Source organism: Mauremys reevesii, linkage group 2 (genome assembly GCF_016161935.1).
Source record: "Mauremys reevesii isolate NIE-2019 linkage group 2, ASM1616193v1, whole genome shotgun sequence".
In the NCBI taxonomy this organism is placed as follows: Eukaryota; Metazoa; Chordata; order Testudines; family Geoemydidae; genus Mauremys; species Mauremys reevesii.
This window is the reverse complement of record NC_052624.1, coordinates 134,627,690-134,654,254: the sequence shown is the minus strand read 5'-3', so window position 1 is coordinate 134,654,254 and position 26,565 is coordinate 134,627,690. Positions and strand designations below refer to the sequence as shown.

The 26,565-nt window shown below is 43.3% G+C and overlaps 1 protein-coding gene across 6 annotated transcripts in view; it reads right to left on the bottom strand.

The window, feature by feature from the left end:
- Positions 1-23,038: 23,038 nt before the first annotated feature.
- OTULIN (OTU deubiquitinase with linear linkage specificity) overlaps positions 23,039-26,565 on the bottom strand; it is a 49,140-nt gene continuing 45,613 nt past the window's right edge. For all 6 annotated transcript variants that reach the window (XM_039524879.1, XM_039524880.1, XM_039524882.1 and 3 more), the window contains 2 exons: positions 25,682-25,951; positions 23,039-23,334 (listed from right to left, as the gene is read on the bottom strand). In XM_039524879.1, coding sequence (XP_039380813.1) covers positions 23,140-23,334; positions 25,682-25,951 — 465 coding nt within the window. In that variant the 3' untranslated portion in view covers positions 23,039-23,139. The remainder of the gene's footprint in view (positions 23,335-25,681; positions 25,952-26,565) is intronic.

The following is a 26,565-nucleotide window of genomic DNA, read 5'->3' as shown; positions in this document are numbered from 1 at the left end:
TTTTTAGAGAGGTGTGTGGATATTTAATATATACACAGGGTTATGCTACTTTCTTTGAGCCTTTCCTTTACAGACTCTCTGCTACTGAAGGAACATTTGTTACTGCCCGAAGCAGCTTTCTTAGACTTACTGAACAATGGACTTGATGGAGAAAGCTCTAGGTTTCCTGGCAAGTACATGACAGGGCACCATATGGTTCCCAGTAAACAGCTCAACTTCCCGTTTTCTTGCACAGATGTGCAAGGAAAAATCAGTAAGTTGTCTGCTTGATAGCTAGTGCTCCACACACAGGGTCATAGGATTGGGGGAATAACAGAGGATTGTGGGTTTTCTTTTCAGCTTGAGTTAATTTATTTTGCTGTCTTATAAATATTTTCCTTTGAGGAACAGATCTTGCCGTCTGCCTTGGTATTATTTTCCGCTTAGTCATGGCAGCATCTTACAGACACAAAAGGGGTCGAAAATAGGCAGCCGGTTGATGAATGCCAGGAGTGCATGAAAAGAAACTATTGTTTTTAAGGTTATTCGTTAAAATCCAACGTTTTGAAGGGTGGCTTGTGTTATTTAACCAGTGTGGTGAGATTGCTTTGATTTCTGATCCAGTATTTAGAAATGGCCTGTCATCGGGGATGGGAGGCAATTTAAGCTGGCTAGCAGTGTTTAGGCCAGAATGTGCTATTGTATCATTGGCTGGCCTTGGCATCGATTTGTTCGACAAGAATCAGCCACCTATTCTCTCTGCCATCAGTAGGCTACACAATTCTCTATTCATTTAAAGGCACTTTGCAGAGATTTGGGAATTATAAAATGAGTGTGTCAGTTCTGTGTCCAGTTAAGGGTTTTATCTTTGTAATGTGATAGATGAAACACAGCTGTGGATTATCAGGGCTTAATTAACAGTTTCATCAGCAATGGGCAGAACCTCAAAACCCCCTTTATATAATTTATATTTATTACCAAAGTCTGGTTAGTAGAGCTTATTGATGCATGGATACAAACTACATGAAAACCATGGTATTAATATTAGATGGACTTTCAGGCACTTTTTAAGAAGTGTTCTAAATGAGTATATTGAATGACTTTCTGACAGAGAAACCAGTCCTGTAGACAGAGCCCACCAGGTTACTAAACTGAAGGGGAACGAAAAACTGTTTTATGAGCATCCAGTTAGAGGCTGAGGGGGAAGTGAGAACTACATGAGATGGGCAGCCAATCGGGTTAGAAGGGCGCCCAAGCTGTTCTCTGAGAGTTGCCACTCTTGCTCTGTGCACAGTGGAGAGGTGCTCGAGGAGGGAAGCTTCAGGGAAAGAAAACCTTAGCCAAGACAACTACTTCTTCAGTATTCAGAGTGACTGCAGAACTACTGGCCGCTGCTGAGAACTGGGGAGTTTTATTGGAATTTTTGTTTTAAGAGCAGGGAGAAAATATTTTTTAAAGAGGGAATTGAGCCATAGCATTTGGCGAGAACAGGGCTGCAGCACTGTGAAGTGCTACTCAGGCAGAATCATGCTAGTACAGCAGTTGCCATTAAAGCCTTTACAGTTTGCAAGTTAAGAGTTACATAATTACCCATTTGCAAGGAGTTAGCTTTACATGGCTATGGGAATGCCATGTTAATGTTCATTAAGGAAAAGGTAAACTGTAATGATTTTAATAGTGATTATTCTTCTGAAACGGATCATGGGCATTTCCCGCATCCCACAATTAGCCTAGCATCACATCTCACACAGCGCTAGTGGCATTTGTCTGCCATTTTTCACAAATTTTATTTTGTTTTTAAAATCATGCTGTTATCACCACAAATACAAATAAATAAATGTCACACCTCTGCAAATTCCTATTGACAAGAGTTTCCACTATCCATCACTGTAAATGTGGGACAATCCCAATATTTTAGGGTCTTACTCTTCTCCTGTCCATATGGAATAGAGGCTCACATGTGTCTTTTGGGAGCTATGGCATGATTCAGTCACACACCGATGCAGTGTCATGACATGAAGATACAGTCATCACAACTGAGACACAGTTACTTTCATCTCACAGGGCAAACACAAATACGCTAGGTGACACTGCTGTTCTTTCTGTCTAAACTACAACTGAACTGTATGGAAGAGGGAGGAAACAGCTGGCTCAGTGATTGAATGTAGCTTTTTGATAGCTTGTGGATGAACTGTGTAAAAATGAGTTTGGAGAGCTGAGTCCAGTTTTCTCAGTAACTAGGTGCCCATGTCACTAAGCCCCCTCCCCCGGCAGTAATTAGCACCCTCTCAATGAAAAAGCCAGAGCCTGAATGGGCCATGACCAAAGAATGCTCTCATTCCACAGAGGTGTCTGAAGATCAGAATGGAGGTACATTGGCAGAGTAGTACAGGGTGAACTGAAGTTTTGCTGGCTGTTGTCTCTCTTCTGTAGTTAAATAATGATATTCAGGCTCCACTGTGGTCAAGCTCAACATTTCATAATCACCAAGAAATTCATGGGCAAAACATACTATTGCTTTCTATATGCTTTTACAGTCTTTGAACGCCTTCTGGGAAAATACTCCTCTCTAACAATACAAGATCTTGTTAAAGTAAATTATCAGCTTAACTCTGTGTCTTATATTTATTAGTAGTGTCTCACCAACTTCGCTGCTGTTTCTTATTTGTCATCTTCAGTTTCTTCCCTTCCCTATTTTGAAGGCTCTTGTTAAGGAAAGCTGTCACACAATGAGAGCCTAAGCCAAGAAAGAAAATATAGTCCTTGTGGTGACTAATGTCTAGTAATGCAGTGATTAAAAAGTTTAATATATAAATAGGTGGATCCAGAAAAGAACTTCCTTTAAGGTGCTGAGTTGGGGAGGAGGACAAAGAAATAAGTGCAGGGAGAGGGAGCTTTTGAAAAGTGAATATTAACTTTAGAAGTGTTGGTCCAAATTCATTACTTTGGGCTGACTGTGTTTTGCTGCTCTAATGATGCAAAGCAGCACTACACCTGGTTTACCCAGCAAGTTAAACTTTGCATCAGCAGATGTACTTTTAAAGGCACATTTCTGAAGATGTTCCTTTGTGACACGGCATAACAGCACACACAGAAAATCTGGGAAAAACTTTGTTTCCACAAGCACTCTTGTCATTTTCTTTTCCCTTTTCAATTCCACCACACCCCCCACCACACACAATATAGACTCCACTACTTGCAGTGGGGGGAATAAATCCAGTACCAAAGACAACTAAAAATATTAGGCCGTGCCTTATTTTACAGTTGGAATAATAACTTTACCCACAAGTCAGCAAGCACAAGAAAGAAAAAATTGGCAATTATTTCGGAAATAAGATAACATCAAACTAGACTGATCCTGTGGGGCAGGGATTAGAGGTTTGTATGTGTGAGTATGATAGAGAGAGAGAGCGCTCGATACCATATCACTATCGTTGAACTCAATGTTTTTTCTTCAAGGGCAGTGCTAATGTAATTATGGTGGGGCCTTTGAGTAAGGCTAAAAAGAGGTTTTTTTCCCTGAGCTATAGTGAAATGATGGAGAGGCTCCCATTGATAACTTTCATATTTTCTTATCAGTTACTGATTTGTTCACCTCATTTGCAGGTAGATCAAAAAGGTGATAGTACATATGCCTTTTTATAGGTGGAGTCTGATTACATATTAGTCTGTATCAACAAGCTTTTTTATATATAAAAAGTCAGTTTTTAAGTAATATAGTCAAAAGTGCACTTTGCTTAAACTTGGACTTGACCTAAGCTTGCTGCAATATATTGTATATTACTGTATAGCAAACGCACAATAGGACCCCAGCTTCTATTTTTAAACTGGGAAGAGTAAAGAAATCATAAAAGGTGGGTGGTGGTTTGTATTCCCACTGGCACTTTAGTAAAGTTTTGATATGTCAGTTTCCTTGTTGGTGTTCAATTTTAGATCAAACTTAGGGATTTGCAACCTAAGATATTTCCTGCTTGATGACTGGGGCCTGTGGAGGCTGCTCTGAAAGCAGATGGTGGTATGGTTTGGGCTGGTGGACTCCCCAGAATCTGTCCACTGAAAAGGTTGGGAACTCCCCCCTAGCAGGACTTGGGGCAGGAAGCTGGTAGTCACTTTCTTGTCCCGGTACAGTCTGATTAGAGGTCCTCCTTCAAGCCAGCTCCTCAGGGGAGCATGTAAGGAAAACCTTGCCTCTTTTAACAAGTGTCTCAGCCTAGCTCTTGGGATTGTGCCTGTCCATCCTCTCATACTGCTCTTGCTTTTGGCACAGAACTTATAGGAGCACCTACAGCCCCATTATCTAGAATCCCAACCTAGAGCTAAAATTAAACACTAATTTTTTTTTAACAGTGGGAATTTATGTGTGAGTGATTAGCTGTGCACCATAGCAGTTCCCCAAGGCCTTCTTGCTATCTTAGTCTCAGGCAGGATCTTTCTGGGAGCTCCTAGGGCATGAATGCCATGTGAAGGAGCCATGCTACCCTTTGAAAGTGTACAGAACACATGTGCCTGTATGCCACTGGCCAGTGCAGAAGGACCCTCTCCCTTATCATTCCCTTTCAGGGTGTCTAACAGCACTGTGGGCACTAGACAATGCCAAGCTGTATGGGCAGGGAACACAAGGGCAGAAGTTGCAGCTGCCCCTTTGTCTCTGGCCAAGAAGGAAGGAAGCACATTCCACCCACTGTCCTATCACCATTTCTTATGCACTAGTGCCAGGTCAGCCAGTACCTAGCCCTCACATTGAAATTTAAAAGAAGAGGGAGAGGGGATGGCTAAGACTTAAAGAAGGACATGGAGGGAGAGTGGCACTCAAATTTCACAACAGGGAACCAGTATTGTGATGGTCTGTCAGGATAGGTGCTACAGGAGTGCCCTGTGGAAAATGACTCAGAACAGCACCAGTTTCAGTGAAGAGCTTAAGGCAGGTTTGGCCAAATTTTGTGATGTCAAGGGCTGCTGCTGTCTAAAATAGTAATGAAGATGATGCCCCTGCCTCACAGGGGTGTTGTGAGGAGAGAGTCACAAGTGGTGGTGTGGTACTTGGCCATTACAGAGAGCAGCACCACAGCCCTGCCTATAAACAAACAAACATTCTTGTGTTCTAATTGTGCCTTTGGATTCTCAGAAATTGGCTTGTTTTTAGCTTAGTGACAAATTCATCACAGTAAATATTTTAAAAACGGGTGGCCCCTAAGGGTGTTATAATGAACTTCTCACTGAAGCGTGTTGCTAATGCTGAACACTCCTGCTCACAAAAGCAAGAGGGAAGGGAGGGAGGCATTTATACAGTTTCTGTTCTTAGAGCATCTTTGCAAAGCAGGGGATTTGGCAACAGGCCATACTTTAGAGGATGCTACAATATGAATAAGACCCAGTTCAATTCACTTAACATACCTCTAGGGAAAGCTGAATTTTTACAATTCTGCTGCATGATAGAAAGAAGGCTAAAGCTGACAAAACTAGGGAGATGTGTATTTCACATACAATGATGGCACTCGAAGCTTTTCAGGACCAGATAATCTTCATGTCAAGTGGTATTTTTAGTGAATGGCTACCCATTACTACTTAAACAAGTCAATTTTCCAAAGACTGCAGGTGTCAAGTCAGAGCACCATTTGGAAGCATGGTACAGGGATCCTAGAATTTGAAAAAGTTACCTCATGCTTCATTTTGTGTCACATTTGTAGAAATCCAGGTGATTTCTTTTAAAACAAAAAACATTGGATTCTATAATCTGTACATATGTTGTAGTGTCACTTTAGTTTAACAAACACATACTATTTGTTTTGCTTCAAATTGTGGATTTACTTTAACGCTAAAGAAAACCAAGGTAAAAATAAATTTGTACAGCCTTTGATTATTAAATGACTGTTAAAGTCAGCATAAAGTATATAGTGCATTAAAATTGAGTGCTGTTTATGTATTTAACAGAGATGTATGTTTTTGCATTGTTAAAGAAATGATCTATGCTTTCCTTTTTTGGATTTGTGCTCCAAGATTGTCAAATAGCTTTCATACTCTAATTTTACTTTGAGTAAAGTTCAAACAATTTGCTTTTGATTCTGATTCCTTTTAATTTCTTCATCTGTTACTTCCACTGATGTCACAGTATCCCTGTTTGGGTCAAGCAAGTAAAATAACATCTCCAATAGAGTACAACTCAGACACTTGCAATTGCTTTCCAGCTAAGGGTGTGATCCTGCCACATGCAAATACCTAATTTGAAGTCAATGAGCACCTAAAGCTCTGCCCAGGCCTCAGAAAAGCTTTCAAGAGCAGCTGTGTACCTCACAAAGCCCCTAGATGTTATGAACATGAAAGCATATGGGACAACTTACTTATTTTGTTCACCCCAAAGATAAAAGCATTTTTCCTCCTGTTAAAAAGTCAATGTATAAAAAAATAGCCCACCATTCTTCTTCCCTTCATATCAGGGCCAGCTCAACAGCTTTGAAGAGCTGCTGTGGCTGTTGACCCCACCCATCTGACAAACCACCAGAAGAATTCTTCCAAAGCTGCGAAAACCTTTAACTAGCAATGTTTTGCTAATAATTTGTAACAACATCTCACTTGAAACTCCACAATAATTGAACTTGATAAATACAAAGTCTGAACCACTCCCTAAGCCAACAAGGAGGCTCAGTAGAGTCATTATCCTTTGAGTTAGATGTCAAGTCTCCCACCCACATTACTCAAAGCACAAGTGAGCAGACAATACATTACCATTTTTCTGCACAATACTTCTACTAAGCCTCAATGTGGAGTAGTAGAGAACAATGCTTTAGAGGGTGAAAGGGCCTTAGAAGGTCCTTCTTTGGAGACTGTTTACTAGAACACTTGCCTCTCAAAAGAAGGCATCTATGGGTGCCTGTGGATCCCAGGCCACACTTAGCATCAGAACTGCAGAAAGATGTGCTAACACTCTCTGTGCCCAGAATGTGCAAATCACTCTTGGACAGTGGGTTTTGTTGCTTTTTAGAATAGTTTTTCTTGAAGCGCTGCCCATTGGAGGCCCACAGCATCGTATCCATGTTGCAATGGAGGATTATTATATTTTCTTACACATTTATGCTAAGGAACAATGCTGAAGTGCTAAATTGCAGAGAGTAGCTTTGGTTATTTTGGGAGCTTTTGAACTTCTCCCAACACAAAATATTTCACATGCATGTTCCAGGTGAGAACAAAATGAGAACAGCACCATTTCTTGAGATTTGTGAAAAGGTATGTTGACTTTAGATATAAATGTTGGTACTACACAAGCCAGCTTCAACTGACTGGAAATACAAGTCTAGATTAGAGGTTCAAACAGTGCCAAAGTGAAGACAGGTGAGATCTTAACTTGATTCTTCCTGAGAAAATAGGATATCATGGAGATTGAGCTTGACTGACCTCTGGAATCAGATTATGTGATGCTCAGAATAAGGAAGTAATTATATGTTGAGGATACTTAGGGCTGAGATTTACATCAGGAAGGCTGAAGTGTTTAAATGCTTGTTTTGCTTCAGTCTTCACTAAAAAGGTTAACGATGACCAGATACCCAACACAATATTAACAACGGGGTTGGGGGGGGAGGAATGCAAGCCAAAAATAGGGAAAGTACATGTGAAAGTATAGTTAGATATGTTAGATGTATTCAACTCAGCAGGAGGGCCTGATGAAATTTGCCTTAGGGTATTTAAGGAACTAGCTGAAGCAATCTCAGAACCATTAGCAATTGCCTTTGAGAACTCAGAGGATGGATGAGGTCCCAGAGGACTGGAGAAGGGCAAACATAGTACTTATCTTTAAAACGGGGAACAAAGAGGAATTCCAGTCAGCCTAACTTCAATGTCTGGAAATATAATGGAACTAATTATTAAACAATTTGTTAGCACCTACAGGATAATAGGATTATAAGGAATAGCCAGTATAGATGTGTCAAGAACAAACCAAACCAAACCAATTTCCTTCTTTGACAGAGTTACTGGCCTACCGGATAGTGGGAAAGTAGTAGACATGGATTATTTTGATTTTAGTATGGCTTTTGAGATAGACTATCACGTGATATTCTCATAAGCAAACTAGGAAAATGCCATCTAGATGAAATTACTATAAGGCAGGTGCACAACTGATTCAAAGACTATACTCAAAGACTAGTTATCAATGGTTCATTATCAAACTGAGAGGGCATAGCTAATGGGGCCCCACAGGGGTCAGTCTTGGGTCCAGTACTATTCAATATTTTCATTCATGACTTGGATAAAGGAGTGGAGAGTGTGCTTATTAAATTTTCAGATGACAAAAATGGGTGGGGTTGCAAGCACTTTGGAGGATGGGATTAGAAATCAAAAGGATCTTGACAAATTGGAGAATTGGTCTGAATTCAAGATTAAATTCAATAAAGATAGTGTAGAGTACGTCACATTAGAAAGGAAAACTCAAATGCACAACAAAATGGGGAATAACTGGCTAGGTGGCAGCACTGCTGACAAGGCTCTGGGGGGCAATTGGGGGATCACAAATTGAATGAGAGTCAACAAAGTGATACAGTTGCAAAAAAAGCTATCATCATTCTGGGGTGTATTAACAGGAATATTGTATACAAGACATGGAGATAATTGTCCCCCTCTGCTTGGCACTGTTCTGGCCTCAGCTGGAGGAATGTGTCCGATGCTGCATGCCAGACCAGGAAAGGTGTGGATAAGTTGGAGAGAGTCCAGAGTAGAGCAACAAAAATGATAAAAAGTTTAGAAAACCTGATCTATGGAGAAAGGTTAGAAAGACTGGGCATGTTTAGTTTTGAGAAAACAAGGCCCAGGGTGGAGATATGGGCAGGACCAGATAACAGTCTCCAAATATGTTGATGGCTGTTATAAAGAGGATAGTGGGCACTGAAGGTAGGACAAGAAGTAATGGGCTTAATCTGTAGCAAGGGAGATTTCAATTAGATATTAGGAACTTTCTAACTACAGTAAAAGCTGTTTTATCCAGCATGTGGGGAAACATGGGGATGCCAGTATGTGAAAAAATGCTGGTTAACTAAGGGGGAGGGAGTAGGGGGTGCAGGGCACAGGCTCTGGGAGGGAGTTTGAGTGCAGGAGGCAGCTCGGAGCAGAGGCTTGGGGCATGGGAGGAGGTGGGGGGGTGCCAGCTCAGGGGGCTGCTCACCCTCCAGAGGCTCTCTGCAAGCAGCCACCTGTCCCAGCTGTTCCTAGGTAGAGGCGCAGCAAGCACCTCAGCACGCTGCCTCTGCCCACAGGCTCCATCCCCACAGCTACCATTGGCCATGGGTCCCAGCCAATGGGAGCTGCGTTGCTAGTGCTCAGGGTGGGGTGGGGGCACCACACAGAGCCACCTGCCATGCCTCCACCTAGGAGCGCCCCCTCCAGACCTGCTGCTGCCCCGCACCAACCCGACTATAAACGAATTTCAATGAAGATCAGAACTACCAGTTTAGAGAGCTTTCTGGTTGGTGAAGTGCCAGATAAAACAGCTTTTACTGTATATGGGCAATTAAGCTCTGGAGGAGGCTACCAAGAGAGGTTGTGGAATCCCCATAATTGGAGGTCTAAGAATACCTGTCAGGGATGGTTTAGGTTTACTCAGCCCTGCCTCATCGCAGGGGGCTGGGACTTGAAGTCCCTGCCAGCCCTGCGTTTCTATGATCTTCCAGGAACTGAATCCTGTATTTTAAATTGAAGATTATCCTGGAGGAATTAGAGCATGGCTGGTATTCCTGTTTCCCATGTTTTGTGATAAATCATTTTCATTTGCACATTGTTGTGCTGTAGAATCATTTCTGGAAGATACCGATGATACAGTGACTTGAATGACTAGATTCTGCTAGGATTTACCTCCAAGTTACTACACTGATAGATTTGAGAAGTCAACACAGGTGTAACATGACAGAGTAAGTCCAGTCTCAGGTTTGGGCACTGCAATCTCTGCTGTGTCAGAGAAACCAGGGGAAGGGGGATTAAATGCCCTGAAGAATGATGCTACTTTCTCTCACTCATGTGTGGTTTTGGTTTGGTTTTTAAACTCATGAATTCAAGGCATTGAAAAATGTTAAGAACCATGGTGTGCGTAACAAGTTCTTACCTCTCAGGACACTGCTCCTTCAGTTTCCCTACTGCTTTGCATCTGTCTAGGCCTTTCTCCCAGGCTGACAGGCCATTGTAGGTGTCCAGTGAGTCACAGCACTGAAATGGAAATTCACCTTTCCAGAACGTAAAATAATGGAAATTCAAATAAAAACAGTCTTTTCCCTCATACTCTTTTCAGAGCATAGCTCTGCCTCTATGGTCTGTTCTCTTCAATGGAGGCTTTAGCCCTTCTGTGTGCCTCAGCTTCCAGACCTCCTGGGCTCCAAACACCAACAAGGTAACTATACCATCTCCTGGGGTGGTAGCTTAAGGGGACCTATGCCTACCCTCTGTTGTAGGTAGTTTGCCCAGCCTTAACTTCCTACTTTGCCCTGACCTTGTTTCCCAGGGCCATTTCCTATGCCACCTTTATGTAGCTTCCTCAGCCTAGCAATACCTCCTCAGTCTTCACCTGTATCCAGGCCAAGCCTCCTCATTGGCCCTTTCTCAGCTGTTTTCTATGTGGACAGCTCATTCCCAGTGCTCATTTCCCTAGCACACTAATGCTGAACAACTCCTCAGGCCTTCCTTCTCTGTAGTCACTCCCTTATCTCCTAACTGAGCTACTGGCTTCCCTCATATAATCCTACTAGCTACATGACTCTTCTTGCTCACCTGACCCCTCCTGGGTCTGTATTTTCCAACATGATCCTGCTTAAACAGATGAGCCCAGTAATATCTGGGCAGCAGCAGCAGCTCCCTTAAAGGGCTGTCACATGTGTGGTTGAGCAGGCTGAATATCAACAGTACTGACAACCTCTTATCCCATCAGAAAATATTCTGTACATCTTGCTCGATCAATCAGTTTCACATGTTCTGAAAACTCCCTAGCCACACCCAGCAGAAGAGGAAACACTGTTTTCCTGCTCGCCTCATATGGGTCAACTTCTCTTTTGTCTGATGCAGCTTCCATTTGCACCAGCACTGCCCTTTGGGCCTTCAGGAGTGTAGGTGGGGAATGGCTTCATGCTCTGCCTTAGAGGATACACACTAAATTCAACTGATTCTTTTAAAAAAATCATTTCCATCCTCCTCCTTGTGCCCTCACTGGGGGAGCAGAGTTAGTTACTAGCCTCCTCCTCAAGAAGTCAAGGATCCATTTTAGAGTAGGCATGGGGAGGCTGCCACCCCTCTTCTCTTTGAGGAGATGTGTTCTGGCTAGCAGGGGGTGACATGCTTGAGAAATAGAAGAGGGAATGTTGAATGCCTAGCTTCAGTTAGATTCAGGCCCTTCTTTCTTCCCTGTGGCTTCCATGACCAAAAAAAAAAAAAAAAATCAGGCTGTGGTAAGGAAGCTGGGCCTATTTATCTCAGAGAGCCTTTTCCTGGTCTAGCAAGGGTTTGTGGAAACATGTAGAAGGCACTTGCAGAAAAATAAAGGATTAACCCTTTAATGTACCATCCCTCTTTTCAACACCATTAGTTAACCATGGCAGTAGTGTTCTCTTACTAGCTGTTTTGCTGCCAGCTCTCCTGCCCACAGCTACATAAAATGTGTCCACTCCAAGTGCTGGCTCAGGTGACAGCTGGACAGAAGCAGTTATACCATATCAATTCCTGCTTGGCTATACACCACAAAAAAGAGAGTATGCTCCTTTGGTCCAGTCATACCCACTTCTGAGCCAATCACCTAACCTCAGAGACATGAAGCAGACAAAAAGCCAGCAAGGAGGAATTCCTCACTCAGAGTCCCCTTCAACTCAACCACCTCATTCACTGGAGTAAACACTCAAATTTAGCATTGTCTAAATGCTGGGAAGTGGAGTCCACTTCAGAAGAGAAATCCCAGAAAAGGTTGGGGGGGGAGGAGGGAGACAACAATTCAGGCTCTCACATGGCCCTCAACATTGACTGTATTATCAAAAATAGCAGACACATGCTGCAGATTTTTTTTAAACTATTTCTCTTAGCCTTCTACACGAAACCACATTTTATAGCAAAAAGGATAATGTTCAGAAACAGAGGAAAGGCCTGGTTCTTCAGTTCTTACTGAGGCAAACCTGCCCACTGTAACTAGTGGGGAGAATTGTATTAAATAAAGGCTATGGCACTGGACCTAAAGAAGGCGTTATTTTCAGTTAATTTTAATGTGTGTGTTTAAATGACAGTAGATTTATATGATAACTGGAAACAGCAACATATGCAACGTACCAGGAGGGACCACTATGATCATCCAGTGAGACCTCATTTATAACACAGGCCATAGCACTACCCCAGCATAATTCCTAGAACACATCTTTTAGAAAAACACCCAATCTTAACTGAAAAATTGTCAGTGATGGAGAATCCACCACAACCCTAGGTATATTGATCCAATGGTTAAGTAACCTGTTAAAACTTTATGCCTCATTTCCAGTGTCAAATTTGTCTAGCTTCAACTTCTAGCCATTCCTCTTCTAGATTGAAAAGGCCATTAATTATATATTTATTCCCCATGTAGCTACACAGAGACTGTAATCAAGCTCAATACACATCACTCCAAGACATATTTTCTAATTCTTTCATCATTCTTGTGGCTCTTCTCTGAACCCTCTGCAATCTATCAACAGCCTTCTTGAATTATGGGCACCAGAACTGGACGGCACATTCCAGCACCAGAGCCAAACAGAAGTAAAAGTGTCCTCACTACTCAAGATTCCCATCCCAGGATCACATCAGCTTTTTTGGCCACAGCGTCACACTGGAATCAATGAATGAACAGGGCAAAATAAAGCTGTAAAACTTTCCATTCTCTCTCTCTCGCCTACAGTGACATCTGCTGGCAATCAGTAAAAGCTAACTAACTGTCTGGTGAGCCTGTACCTACTCCCTAATTCCTTGTCTCCTTTGCAAAGCCAAAGTTAATGCTTTTTGTGCAGCTCTCCACAGACTGAGGGTGGGAGGTAGAGGGGAACAATCTTTTTTTCTCCCCCAATGCCATAGTTGCAGGGCAGAGTATAAGTGCAGTAGCTGCTGCAGTCTATCCTATTGTTCAATGCAGTATGGGGGGTTGGCAGTGCTTAGTATCTATGAGGGAGGAGGTGAGCCTCAAGATGCAGCAACCGACCACCCCAAAATATAAACCATTTAAAAATTGAGCCGGGTCACTGAGGGATGCCCTTTAAACAGTCTTGCCAAGCTACTGCTTGCAGATTCTGACAGAACTCTCCCCCCCCCCATTTTTTTCCCCGGAGTACTTTAAGCACTTCCTTTTGGACAGAGGATCTGCATAGTCCTACACATACTGTATCCCCTTGGGCTTCAATGTGTAGCAGAACTACAAGAGTTGCTCTGCACTTAAGACCTTCCTTATCTGCCGAAGGTGCAGCACTGGTAACAAATCTTGACCTACATCACTCACTGATGTAAGATATGAGTGAAAAAGTCCTAGTCCACCAGGAACCTTAATTGGCTCATTTTAGTCCCCTTTCTTCCCCTCAAAGCAAACAAAAACAAACTGGAAATCCTGGAGTTACACTATTTGAATGTTTAAGTAGTAGTAAAGGCCATTCATAAGTGGGCATTTTCAGTGGAAGTGAAGCACAAAAGGGAAGCTGTTTTGAACACCGAGTTCAGGTATTTAGGCAACCCTTAACTCCATACTATTATTCCTTAATACACTCTGAATCAGTGTGTGTATTAGTAAAACAGTTAAAATTAAGATAAGCGACGCTCCACTACATTTGCTCAGAGTAACAGATTTTAACTAATTCATTACACCAATGTCAGATCAGAACTCACATTTAGCAAGTCTTAGGTTTTTGGGCCAGGAACGATTTTTTCAGATTAAGATTTTCCATCTAATCTGGGAAAGAGATGTAGACAAGGAAAAAATATACTGTCAATTGTTTTTGCAGTCTCCTAGATTAGACTCAACCTAAAACCTATGGTATCACAAGAAATGGAGACACTCATACAATAGATTTAGAATGGGGTTTAGCCTCCTTAATATAACAAAGGATGAAAATGAAATAATTCAATTATGCTCTAGAGCAGTAGTTCCCAAACTGGAGTTTGTGAACCCCTGGGCGTTTGCGAAGTGTTACAGGGGGTTCTCGGGGAAAAAAATTCTCTAATGGCAGACAGAGCTGTCTCTAGGGACCCGGGCAGCATGGGGCCAGCAGCCCAGAGCCCCTGGATTTCCAAGAGCTAAGCAGATCTCTATCACACTCAGGAGATTTAAACTTCAAGACTCCTTATAAGAAATGGAAAGGGAGCTGGATATTTTTTGCTGTTTTTAAAATTAAATAGGCAGCTAGTATTGTTTTTAAAATTATTACAAAGAACAAGTTTAAGCTTTGTTGTAACGTGCGTTGTTTGCCTGGACTGCTCAAGACCTGAATGCTTGTGTAGGAGGAATGATTTGAGTTGGCTTCTTAAATACTTTCATGCGGTTTCACATTTGATACTCCTTGATGAAACACAGGCACCTTGTCTTATAACAGGCTTATTCAAAGCTATGGAAGTGAGATCTTGGAAGAGTACTGCCATTTTCATAATGTAATAAAAATACTGTAATGATAGTGTGTAATAAGCATGTCATAAAACACATTTTATATTTCCAAGATCACTGCTTTTATAATTTATACTCAGCTAAAGGAGAAAATCCCTGGAAATATTCATTTTTAGGAGGGGGTTCGTGAGACTTGACATTTTAGTGAAAGGGGTTCACAGCTTGTTAAAGTTTGGGAACCACTGCTCTAGAGATACCATGTAGTGAAGCTTTCACAGCTAGCACCCACTCAAGTGCTGGGAAGGTCAGAATTTAAAGATCACCCCACCTACATTTTCTCTTTTATTAAGCACTTTTATGCACTAAAGAGCTGCTTTGTTACCTTTGTGCTCTATTGCCAAATATATATTTACACGTTTTAAAAAGAAACTAGGAATAAATACTCAAATCAATGTGTACTTTGGCATTGACTAAATGGGAGCAGAATCAGGCCAATATATATTTTTATTCAGCACCCAGAAGTGTGCTAGCTCAGGGGTCAGCAACCTACAGCATGCGAGCCGATTTTTGATGGCACACGGGGCAGGCTGAGCCGCTCAGCCCTCCGCCGCTCTGGGGTTCCCGCTGCTGGCCCCTTGCCAGCCGGGGTCCCACTCAGCACCCACTGCCGGCCTGGAGGAAGGAACCCCAGGCTGGCAGCGGGCTGAGACCCCAGCTGGCAAGGAGCCGCTGGTGGAAACCCCAGAGCAGCAGTGGGCTGAGTTGCTCAGCCCGCCGCCGCTCTGGGGTTCCCACCGCAGCCCCACTCAGCACCCGCTGCTGGCCTGAGCGAAGGAACTCGCTGCTGGCCAGGCTTCCTGCCCTGCTCAGCCCTACCAGCCGCCAGCTCCACTCACCTCAGCTGCCGATCTGGGGTTCCAGCGGCTGACCTCCTGCCAGCCGGTTATCAACTTATAACTCAGAAGCCTGCGTGCAGCTTAAAGTATCTAAATATATGCCACCAGACACTGGAAAACTCAGCAAGGAAAAGCAAGGGCAAGGATCACACTAAACTAATAAGATCTGCATTTTAATTTAATTTTAAATAAAGCTTCTGAAACATTTTGAAAACCTTGTTTACTTTACATATAACAGTAGTTTGGTTATATATTATAGACTTATAGAGAGACCTTCTAAAAAACGTTCAAATGTATTACCAGCACACGAAGCCTTAAATTAGAGTATATACATGAAGACTCGGCACACCACTCCTGAAAGGTTGCTGACCCCTGTGCTAGCTGCTTCAAGTAAAATAGATGGTCCCACCACTGAAAAGTTTCAAATTTTTCAATTGCGCATAACACAAGACAGGTAACAAGTAGTAAGACTAGAGGGGAGAAATGCACAGACTATGTGGGAACTACAAAAAACAGACACCAAACTGCAAAGTTCTCATCTCTACTACCTAAGTGCTCAGATACTACACTAATAGGAGTCATGTAAGTACCTAGCTAGGTAGCTGGATAACTAGCTAAACCTGCTATATTTTCCACCATGTTCCAGTTTCAGTATTTTAACTGTTGCCATCTAAGGGCTTGGCTACACTTGCAAGTTGCAGTGCTGGGAGTTACAGCACTGGTTGTGCAGCTGTGTAGGGACAGCGCTGGTGTGTGGCCACACTGACAGCTACCAGCGCTGCAGTGTGGCCACACTTGCAGCATTTGCAGCGCTGTATTGAGAGGTGCATTGTGGGCAGCTATCCCACAGAGCTCCTTGTCCCATTTTGGCATTGTGGGAAGGGGACGGAAGGGTGCGGGTCATTCCGCTTCCTGTCCCAACGCCCTGTGGTGCATCGCTTCGCATCCCAGCATTCACAGTTTTTCCGGCCACGTTTGGCGCCATTGTGAGTCTCTTTCTGTTTTTTACTCTCTGTCTGTGAATCGCGATTTCTGTGGGAAATGGAGCCCGAGCTGCTGAGGACTGTGCTGATGAGTGTCATCAGCACAACACGTTTGGCAGTTGAGCTCTTCCTTCAGCTCCAAAGTGACAGTGAGGAGTCCGACGATGATATCGAGTCACCTGCCGCGTGTGACACTACAGTGCTTGTGGCATTCACGCAAATGCTCAGCACCGTTGAACGCCGCTTTGGGCTCGGGAAACAAGCACTGAGTGGTGGGATCACATCGTCATGGAAGTCTGGGATGACGAGCAGTGGCTGCAGAACTTTCGTATGAGAAAAGCCGCTTTCATGGGACTGTGTGCTGAGCTCACCCCCACCCTGCGGCGCAAGGACACAAGATTGAGAGCTGCCCTAACGGTGGAAAAGCGGGTGGCTATTGCAATCTGGAAGCTGGCAACTCCAGACAGCTACCGGTCGGTCGGGAACCAGTTTGGAGCGGGAAAGTCGACCGTTGGAATCGTGTTGATGCAAGTTTGCAGGGCAATTAATCGCATCCTGCTAAGAAGGACCGTGACTCTGGGGAACGTGCAGGACATTGTGGATGGCTTTGCACAAATGGGTTTCCCTAACTGTGGAGGGGCAATAGATGGGACACATATTCCTATTCTGGCACCCCCCCACCTAGCATCCGAGTACGTTAATCGGAAGGGGTATTTCTCTATGGTTCTCCAGGCGCTTGTGGATCACCGTGGGCGTTTCATTGACATTTACACAGGCTGGCCTGGAAAGGTGCATGATGCACGCATCTTTCGGAACAGTGGCCTGTTCAGGAAGATGCAGGCAGGGACTTATTTCCCAGACAGGAAGATCACAGTAGGGGACGTCAAAATGCCCATTGTGATCCTTGGAGACCCCGCTTACCCGTTACTGCCTTGGCTCATGAAACCCTATACAGGGAAGCTTGACAGGAGCAAGGACCAGTTCAACTATAGGCTGAGCCAGTGCCGAATGACTGTGGAGTGTGCTTTTGGGCGTTTAAAAGCCCGCTGGAGGTCCCTGTATGGGAAGCTAGACTTGGGGGAAAGCAGCATCCCCGCGGTTATATCCACATGCTGTACCCTCCATAATATTTGTGAAGGGAAGGGTGAAACATTCAGTCAGGCATGGACCACCGAGGTTCAAGTCCTGGAGGCTGAATTTGCACAGCCAGAGAGCAGGGCTACTAGAGAGGCCCAGCACAGGGCTACAAGAATTAGGGATGCCTTGAGGGAAGAATTTGAGGCTGAAAGCCAACAGTAATGTTTGCTGCCTTGCATGGGAGTGAAGTGCAGTGGTTACACTGTTAGGATTCTATTATCCCTAACATGATTTGCAGTGACTGTTTCTTTACTGGGATAAGGTATCTTTCACTATCTGCAATAATAAAGACTGCTTTCAAAGCCAAGATTTATTTTATTGAAAAGAAAAAAACTTCATTGACAGACACAACATTTCAGGAACCTAGGGCAGGGGGGTGGGTTGGTGAACTGTACAGTCACAAGTTTGCATATGTCCTGTCTGCAGTGCTGTGCAATGGCTGCTGCACTTCAGGGTGCATATACTGCATGGTGATGGGGGTTGAGTGCAGAGGATAAGGGTCGTAGTTCTCAGGGCTGGTTGGTGAACATACAGGTGTTGGAGGCAGCTGGTGGTGGTAAGAACCTGGATGCTGGGGAAGGGGGTTTGGAGCTGACATTGGGGCAGAAGAGAATAAAATTTGGGACGGGGGGGGGCGGCTGTGGGGCAGCACGGGACTGCTCTGCCTGCATGGCTATGAGTGCCTGGAGAGAGTCCGCTTGGCGCGCCAGGATGCCTAGCAGCTGGTTTGTGCTTTTCCTCTTTGCCACATCGTTTCTCCGCCAATGTCTCTGGTGGATCCTGCTTTCCCTTTCTCTCCACTCCTGCAGGTGTTTACTCTCTCTAGCAGAGTGATCAATAACTTTTTTCAGCATGTCTTCCTTGTTTTTTTGCGGCTTTTTCCTCAGGTTCTGTAGTCTCTGTGCTGTGGTGGAGCTTGGCAGTCCAGCAGTCAAGGTCACTTCTTGAAGGCAAAAATGGCAACAGTTAACAGGGTAGCATTGTTCATTATCTCATCCAAACAGTAATTCCCACACACTGAAGGAGTTTACAGTCTTCACTTTAGCATACTTTTCCCATACCAAATAAGAGCACACATAACACAACAGGAGCCATGAAATGGTGAGTAAGGGGTACTGATTGCTTCAGGGCTGTGCAGGGGTTTCTGTGCGTTGGGGACAGCAAACAGCTGCAGGGGGAATCTGCACTAAACAGTCTCCCAACATTTTCCACAGGAGTTACTCCTGGAAGATCTCTCTGCTGCGGGAAGAGCGGGAAGGTCTTCTACAGCAATGCCGATTCCGCCCTGGCCCCTATGCAGCTTGCCTGTGTGCAGCAATGGTCCCCCCACCCCTCGCGGCACAGTGGCGTGGACGCGTTAGCCTGACTGGGATAAGGACCACAGTGGCTCTCCCTATAAACCTGCGCAGGCACATTGCCCACGCTCTGGCTGAAACTTTTGAGGAGATTACTGCAGCCGATTACCACGACGTGATAGACCACATCAATGGGCTATTCCACATCTAGGCATGCATGCATGCGGCCCTAACCCCCCCTCCTCTCCCGAAACATTTCCACCCTGAAAATAAAAGCCGCTTACCAGTAACCCGCTCCTCTGCTTGTCCTTCAGCAACTGCTGGCTGCTGCGATTGGCTACCTTCCTCCTGGCTTGAGAAGAGCTCCTGGCTGCATGCCTCCTGGGACTCTGGGGTGTCTTCCCCCATCCCAGTAGCTTCACTCACGGTTTCCTCCCCCCCGCCGCCTCCTCCTCCTCCTGTCCCCCACCCTGCTCAGAAGTGTCCATCGTGGTCCTCGGATTGGCAGTGGGGTCACCCCCAAGTATCACGTCCATCTCCCTGTAAAAATGGCAGGTCGTGGGGGCAGCGCCGGAGCGGCGGTTTCCCTCGCGGGCTTTGTAATAGGCACTCCGCAGCTCCTTTACTTTAACCCTGCATTGCAGCGTGTCCCGATCATGGCCCCTATCCAGCATGGACCTTGATACCTGCTCGAAGATATCATAATTCCTACAGCTGGAGCACAGCTGGGACTGCACAGCTTCCTCCCCCCAAACACTAATGAGGTCCAGCAACTCGCCATTGCTCCATGCTGGGGCTCGTTTGCCGCGTGGAGGCATGGTCACCTGTAAAAATTAACTGATTGCACTCCACACCTGGCTGCAGCAAACAGGAAGGGGATTTTTAAAATTCCCAGGGCATTTAAAGGGCGGGTCACCTGAGGCCAGAGCAGTAAAGTGCAAACTGATGAGCAGAGTGGCTGAACAGGAATTCTGGGATATCTCCTTATTCCCTGGAGGCCAATTAAAGCGCTGGTGTGTGTCCACACCTGATGAGCAGCGCTGGATCACCAGCGCTGCATTCCTTATACCCCAACCCGACCAGGTGCACAGCCAGCGCTGCAGCCAGGGAGTTGCAGCGCTGGATGTGCCTTGCAAGTGTGGACGGAGAATAATTGCAGCGCTGGAAAGCCTCCACCAGTGCTGCAACTTGCAAGTGTAGCCAAGCCCTAAGAGCCTAACCCTGCAATCTTCACTCAGAACAGCTGTTGCTGACATGGGTAGGCACCCACTGAAGAATACTCAAGGGAACAAGAGTAACTGGATCTTAGTTTCTTCATTTATTGTCTCCACTGAGGTGGAATCCACCACACTGTAGGCTTGTTCAGCAAAGTATAGGAGAAAATATAAGGGTCTGAAAGCGAATAACTGTCCATTCTGGATTAGCAGATAAAAGGAAACACAGACAGTCAATATTAAATCCAATATATTTGAAATAGATGTTTAGTTGAATATATGTATACAATATAGTTGAAAACTGAGTTTTTTGCATTAAAATATTTTCACGAGTGTAACATGCAAGGCCGTTTCTATTCTCTGAATATCCTGAAGTGTTCTGTTCCCACTGAGGTCAGTGGTAGTTTGGCCACTGACCTCTACAGTAGCAAATTTCAAGTGTTTAGCAGAATTCAGGCTTCCACCACATTCTATGGATATCAATTATGCAAGTCTTTTGGGCTTGATGCCACAACCCTCACTTTCACATGTTGCCCTCCAGGCGCCGGGACTGCTCACATAAGTAAGGGCTGCAAGTCTGCACCCTAAATATGCCTGCACATTGCATAACTAAAAAAAAAGTATTTATTTTTAATAAAAAGTTTTGTTGAGACTAAAATGTGAGCCTAAAGTACAATAAACCTTCTTAAAAACAAGATGACAGCAATGTTCAAGATAGAAAATTAATCAGAAAAAACTACTTGTATACTATTTTCCCATTACAAAGTCCAGGTGAAGTGTAACAACTAATGTAAACTTTTAATTTATAAGTGTCTTCTCCTTTTCCTTTGCTATCAGTAACTTTTCAGGCAATTTCTTGGTTATTCCCATGCCACTAGTAAACTGATAGAAACTGCAACAAGCCTTAAACCTTGTTTTATCTCAACATATTCTTTATCACAATGTTTGTTATGCTCTGCCCTTGCAGCTTCCAGGAACCATCTAACACAAATCCTGCTAATAGTTTTCAATATAGATATAACAAAAAGATAGAGCCATTATTTATTGCTAGTGTGTGATATCGAAGTGTGGTCAATATATACTGTATACTATAGTAAGCACACTACACTCAGAATATCCAGAAGCCCATAAACACTACATGGAAAAAACAGTAACTACTTCAGACACTAGTTAAGAACTGAGGGCCAGATTCTACCTCCCTTTATGCAAGTGAAAAATCAGAAATAACTGACAACTGAAGTTGGCCCTCACCATTTACAACACCCTTAAATCCCATGTAAACTGAGGATTTATCATCAGGCTGTTTTCAAAAAGCAGTTCTTATGGACTAAACATGCAAGGTAAGTTTAAAAGATAATTCAAATGGAACAGCACAACCAAATTTTCTACATTCCTGTTTTTAGGGCACCTTTAAATACAAATCAGCATAACAGGTCCAATCCTATTAGGTAAAAAGTGCTTCCTAGAAGGGGACAGATACTCAACCACCACTGTCTGGTTTGCATTCCATTTAAAGTAATTTTTACTTCTATTCTGATCATTTGCATGCCACATTTCAGCTTTAAACCAATTCATATGGCTATGACAGAAAATCCTGTAACTATGACCACATTGCAGGGTTACTATTCCGGTTTATTTTTTTAAAACCACTTGTGAAGGGTGCCAGATTGAAAGCCCTGAAGAATGGCTGGCCCTCAGAAAAAAAACAAAAAACAAAAAACCAGAGGCAGCAGTAGGGCTAGATTCACATTGCATGCCCATTTGGCTCAACCCTAGCCAGGTTTCTAGCGCAATCTCCAGATCCATTCAAACCCTTACCCTCTTCACTGAGGCTTCCCATAAATATGCCAATTATGATAACAGCTTTTGTGATATGGGCATGTGGTCACTAGGTACTGGATTGACACTAGTTTATTTCATGTACTCTCCCAAAATGCCACCACATGTTAATGACTTTCAGACAATAGAGAGTTGAGTTGGATCCAAACTGTTGACCTCCAGGCTAACTACTCTGTAACCCCCAATCATCAAGTCTCTCTGAAGGGCCTTTTTTATTTTTGGCGGGGGGGAGAGGGAGGAGGAGGAGGGGAGAGAATCTTAATTTCCATCATACCTGCTCCTTAGTTTACACATTTTATATTCTATTACACATAATCCATTTCTGAGATTTGTTCCAGAGAGCGCCATGAAAATTCATTTACACAAAGCAACAGTGTTAGACCAACTTTATTTCCCAATCAGGTATTCTTTAAAGGGAAGTTGTGATGGGGTTTACAGACCCCACAAAAAGGCTAAGGGAGTGAAGGAGCAGAATAGGGCCCACCAGGCCCTGCCCCTCAGCAGCTGCAGAGCATGCTCGGACAGTCAAGTGGGGGAAGAATGAAGGAGAGGCTGTCTGCATGGAGGAAGCCAGTTTGCAGCTTCTGGGACAGAGCAAACCACAGGAGAAGGGTCTGGACTGTGGGTAAGACCTAACTGGGAGGCTGGGGGCCTGACCCTTTTTCCTCCCCTGCTCCCTGACAACGGAGAATATCTGAACATTGAGAAGTGAGCTACCTGTTTGACTATCTGAACTACTGAGACTTATGGGGAACTCTCCTCTGGGAGGGGGCAGAGTGCTGCAATCATCCTCCAAAACTGAAGAGAGAACAGGGCCCAGAGGAAACTGGTCTGGGTGTATCAGCAAGAAACACTCCTCTCCCCTTTCCCTTTGGGCTGGGTGGAGGGGGAGGGCCAAGGTCTTTCTACCTTCTCCCCTCCCCTGGTCTGGAGAATCCAGAGTACCAGGGAACAACGGACGGTAACTCAGCCACCATGCCCATGGACCATCCAAGCAAGGCCATCTCAAGACTTTGGGGACTGCTGAGTCATGGCATGCCCACTAGGCCTGTTAGCCCCAAGTCAGCCCACTACAAAGATCCTATTTGGAATTTCAGTTCAAACCTTTAACTCGAGATCCAAAGTACTGTAGGTTTCATCATGTAAATCTCATCATGACTTTATTTCAAAATAGTGTTGGAAATTTAACGTCCAGGTCAGATTTTGATATCAAATTTATAAATCTGCCAAAAATCTCATTTACAAACTAGTCTCTTCACACATTCTGACTGGAATATTATAATGTCTGTCATCTTCAGTTATAAGAGTCACCACGGGCCAGTCAGCCTCTGGGTCATTGGGATAAAGTGTGATGAATTCATCAGTGCTGTATTTATACAATCGATAAACTCTGATGGTATGCTGCAGAGCATATGCAAGAAGAAACATTTCCACCTAGGATGGGAAAAAAATATATATCAATTAGAATGTAATGCATAATACTAATGTGTATTTTTCAGGAGTGTTGTTCTGTATAAGACCACCCTTAAAATGAAGAACAAAGCTCAGATACCGAGATTCCCTTGCATGGGGAAATTTGCTGAAATCCCGTCCTACGGACAGGCCATCATCAGGGCTCAAGTACACAACAATTTCACACTGTGTGCTCATTACACAGTATAGCCCAAAATTTTAATCTCAAGTGCTTAATGCAGTGAAATACTTTGTTTGAATGTTTGAAAATCAAGCCACTTCATTTCAAAATGAGAGCTGTGTGTGTTCAAGGCTTTCAAAAGAAATAATGCCACTTATTTCAGTGCTTAAGGTACCTAACTTTAAGCATTCATGATTGAAAATTGTGGACCTATACCTGTATCATTTCCTGAACAGAGGCTACCAACCACTGAATGCTCCTTTACTCCACTGATACAGATAGGAGTCAGTCCAAGTGCACTGGATATTCAGAACTCAGTCTAAGGTATGTAATTACAAGGGGTTCGGATAGATTTGACTCCCCTTGGACAAAGCCTGAATTCTTACATTTAAAAACCAGTTATATATGCTTTAGTTATACTAAAGCAAATGTATATCAAAGCAGCATTTAATACCTGTTATTTTTTAAACTTACACAAGAGAATTGTAAGGCTGAGGGGGAACCTCTGCTTGACACTCCTCGTGCTGTATAAGTTCGATTATTTCAGGACTTTAGTTTCTGGTGCGACATGTTAAAAGCAGTAACATTCTCTTTATAAATGAAATACAATTTCAAAAAATGGGAATGCCTATGCATTCAGAATCCGTGTCCCAACTCATCTTTAGATAGTTTAAATGTCTCTTGACAGAGTGAAACAAGGACATGACTGCACAAATAGCTGGAATAGAATTGAATTGTACCCCAACAGCAGCAGTGCAGACATATGTTGCTCAGTAAGAGCTCTAAGGCATAGTACTTCCCCAGGAAATGCCAGGAAGAATATGAGTGTTGCGCCACCATCACACTTGAAGGTACTACGGGCATCCACTCACATCTGTACCCAGCCAATTCTGCCAGTTGGAGCAAGGCTGATGATAATTTGTGTCTGCATGTAGGTTAGGGCCATTGCCCCCACCCCATTTAGTGGAGACTAGCACTGTCATCAGCATTAGCCTCTGTAGTTCTTGTGCTCAGCAAGTACAAGAACCTTATTAGGCCTGTTGCCTGCATGGATGTGAGGTAGCAGAGGAAGGGTTCCCGCCATTGCTTCCCAACTGTCTTGTGAACTCATACAGGGCCAGGCATACCCTGTTCTAGTCATAACTTATTATCAGAACAGTCTCATTGATTTCAATAGGATTAGTCGCCGAGTAAAGTTCAACTCAGTGTGAGTAACGGTGACAAAGCTGAACCCCAAGAAGAATCAACAAGTTAAAGCAGGTGATAGCCAACTTTTACTTAAAAAAGTGGAACCTAAGCACCTAGTCAATGAGAGTTTAGTACAAAAACTTAAATGGGAACAAGACCTGGTCCTTAGCTATTATGAAACACATGCACAGTTGAACACTGCACTTAGGGTTTTTATCCTGCAACTACACTTCTGAGGGCAGTTCCACTGATTTAAGGAATCCGGTCTTGAGATCAGGCTCCCTGATTTTTTTTATTTTTTTTTAAATGTTTGTACTACCTTTCACACCAATAGCCTCATTAGCCAGTTTGTGATATATACATTAAGTCATGGCTCATTTAGGTAGCTGCAATTCCTCAAGGATGAATTACACCTTTTTCAGGTAATCAAGACCAGTAAAAATTTCTATCAGTCAGAAAATGGATTTATTATGCAGTTCTTGTTTCATATATGTTTCCCTTATGTAATTAATTTGGTACTGCTAGCTTTTCATATATACTTATCTTTATTTTGACATTTAAAATCAACATTTTAAATAATTAAAGAGTAGTGGCCTGTTCTGGTACAATGAGAATCATGGAAGACATTAATCTAATGCTTCGTTTACTTTACTAAAAAACTGTATGTATAAAAATATGAGCAAAATGTGTTATCCAGGAGTTATACACTCCAGAAAACAGGGTGTTACAATTATGAGCACAGACCCTGAACAAGTACTGCTATTATTCCATTTACTGAGCAGCTACCTTTTTACAAGCATCAAACCACATCAAACTTAAGCTGCTACAGCTTTGCTGATTTCCAAAGCATTTCAGAAAACGTTTGTGTGTTCTGGTTAGTTCTGCTGCTACCACAGCAGGAAAGTCCTAGACACGAGAAAACTGCCACGTACACTAGAAAGCATAAATAGCTCTCCTTACTTGCTCAAGGCCTCCAGTGTGACCTATTTGATTCAAGTGGTTATTCATTAGCTGACTGGGGTTGCTGGATGTATCCCGGGCAAACAATAGCCATGAGAACACTGGTACTTCCTTTCTTTTTTTATCATCATCATATAATTCAATAGCTGTCTTCAGCATCAAAAATTTCACAGCTTCATAGAGACTGTACTCCTCCTCTTCATTTGTAAACAATTCATCACAAGCTGCTTGTCTCTCTACAGGACTTTTCATTTCGCTCATACTCTCCCACTATAAAAAGCAAACATAGGATTATCGACATACGTGACAGCATATCATTCATAATTGCAAAAGGAAAGAAGAACCTTCTTTAAGTGTAGATTGCCACATTTTCAGCATAGCTACTTTGAATTAGATGTATAAAGGGCTCTCATGCTTTTTTTTTTTAAACTTAAAAATAATAAAATCTATTTTAAATACTCCCATAGCTGTAGCTGCTGCTGCTCCTCTCTTTTTCCTGTAGCAACAAGTATCTGATGAGGCCAAGATCAATAGAAAGAAAAAGAAAGGGGAAAAAGTAAGGCAGAATGAGGTGGAGAGAGAGATTCTGATAGGAGAGAGGCTGTAACAATACCTTTTCATAGGCTGTAACAATACCTATAATTTTCATATTCTCCCTGCATGTCAAATACCCACAGTGCTTTAGTTATTTTGCTCCTAATATTCTCACAGAAGTTACATAAATATGCATATAAGCAAATATTAGCATTTGAAGTAGATCTGTGCCTATTTAAAATGTTTAAAATAAAAATATAAACATATGCACACAGAAGACATGAATAATGGAACCATTAAAACATTCTATTAAGCCAGGGGTTCTCAAACTGTGGGTCGGGACCCCAAAG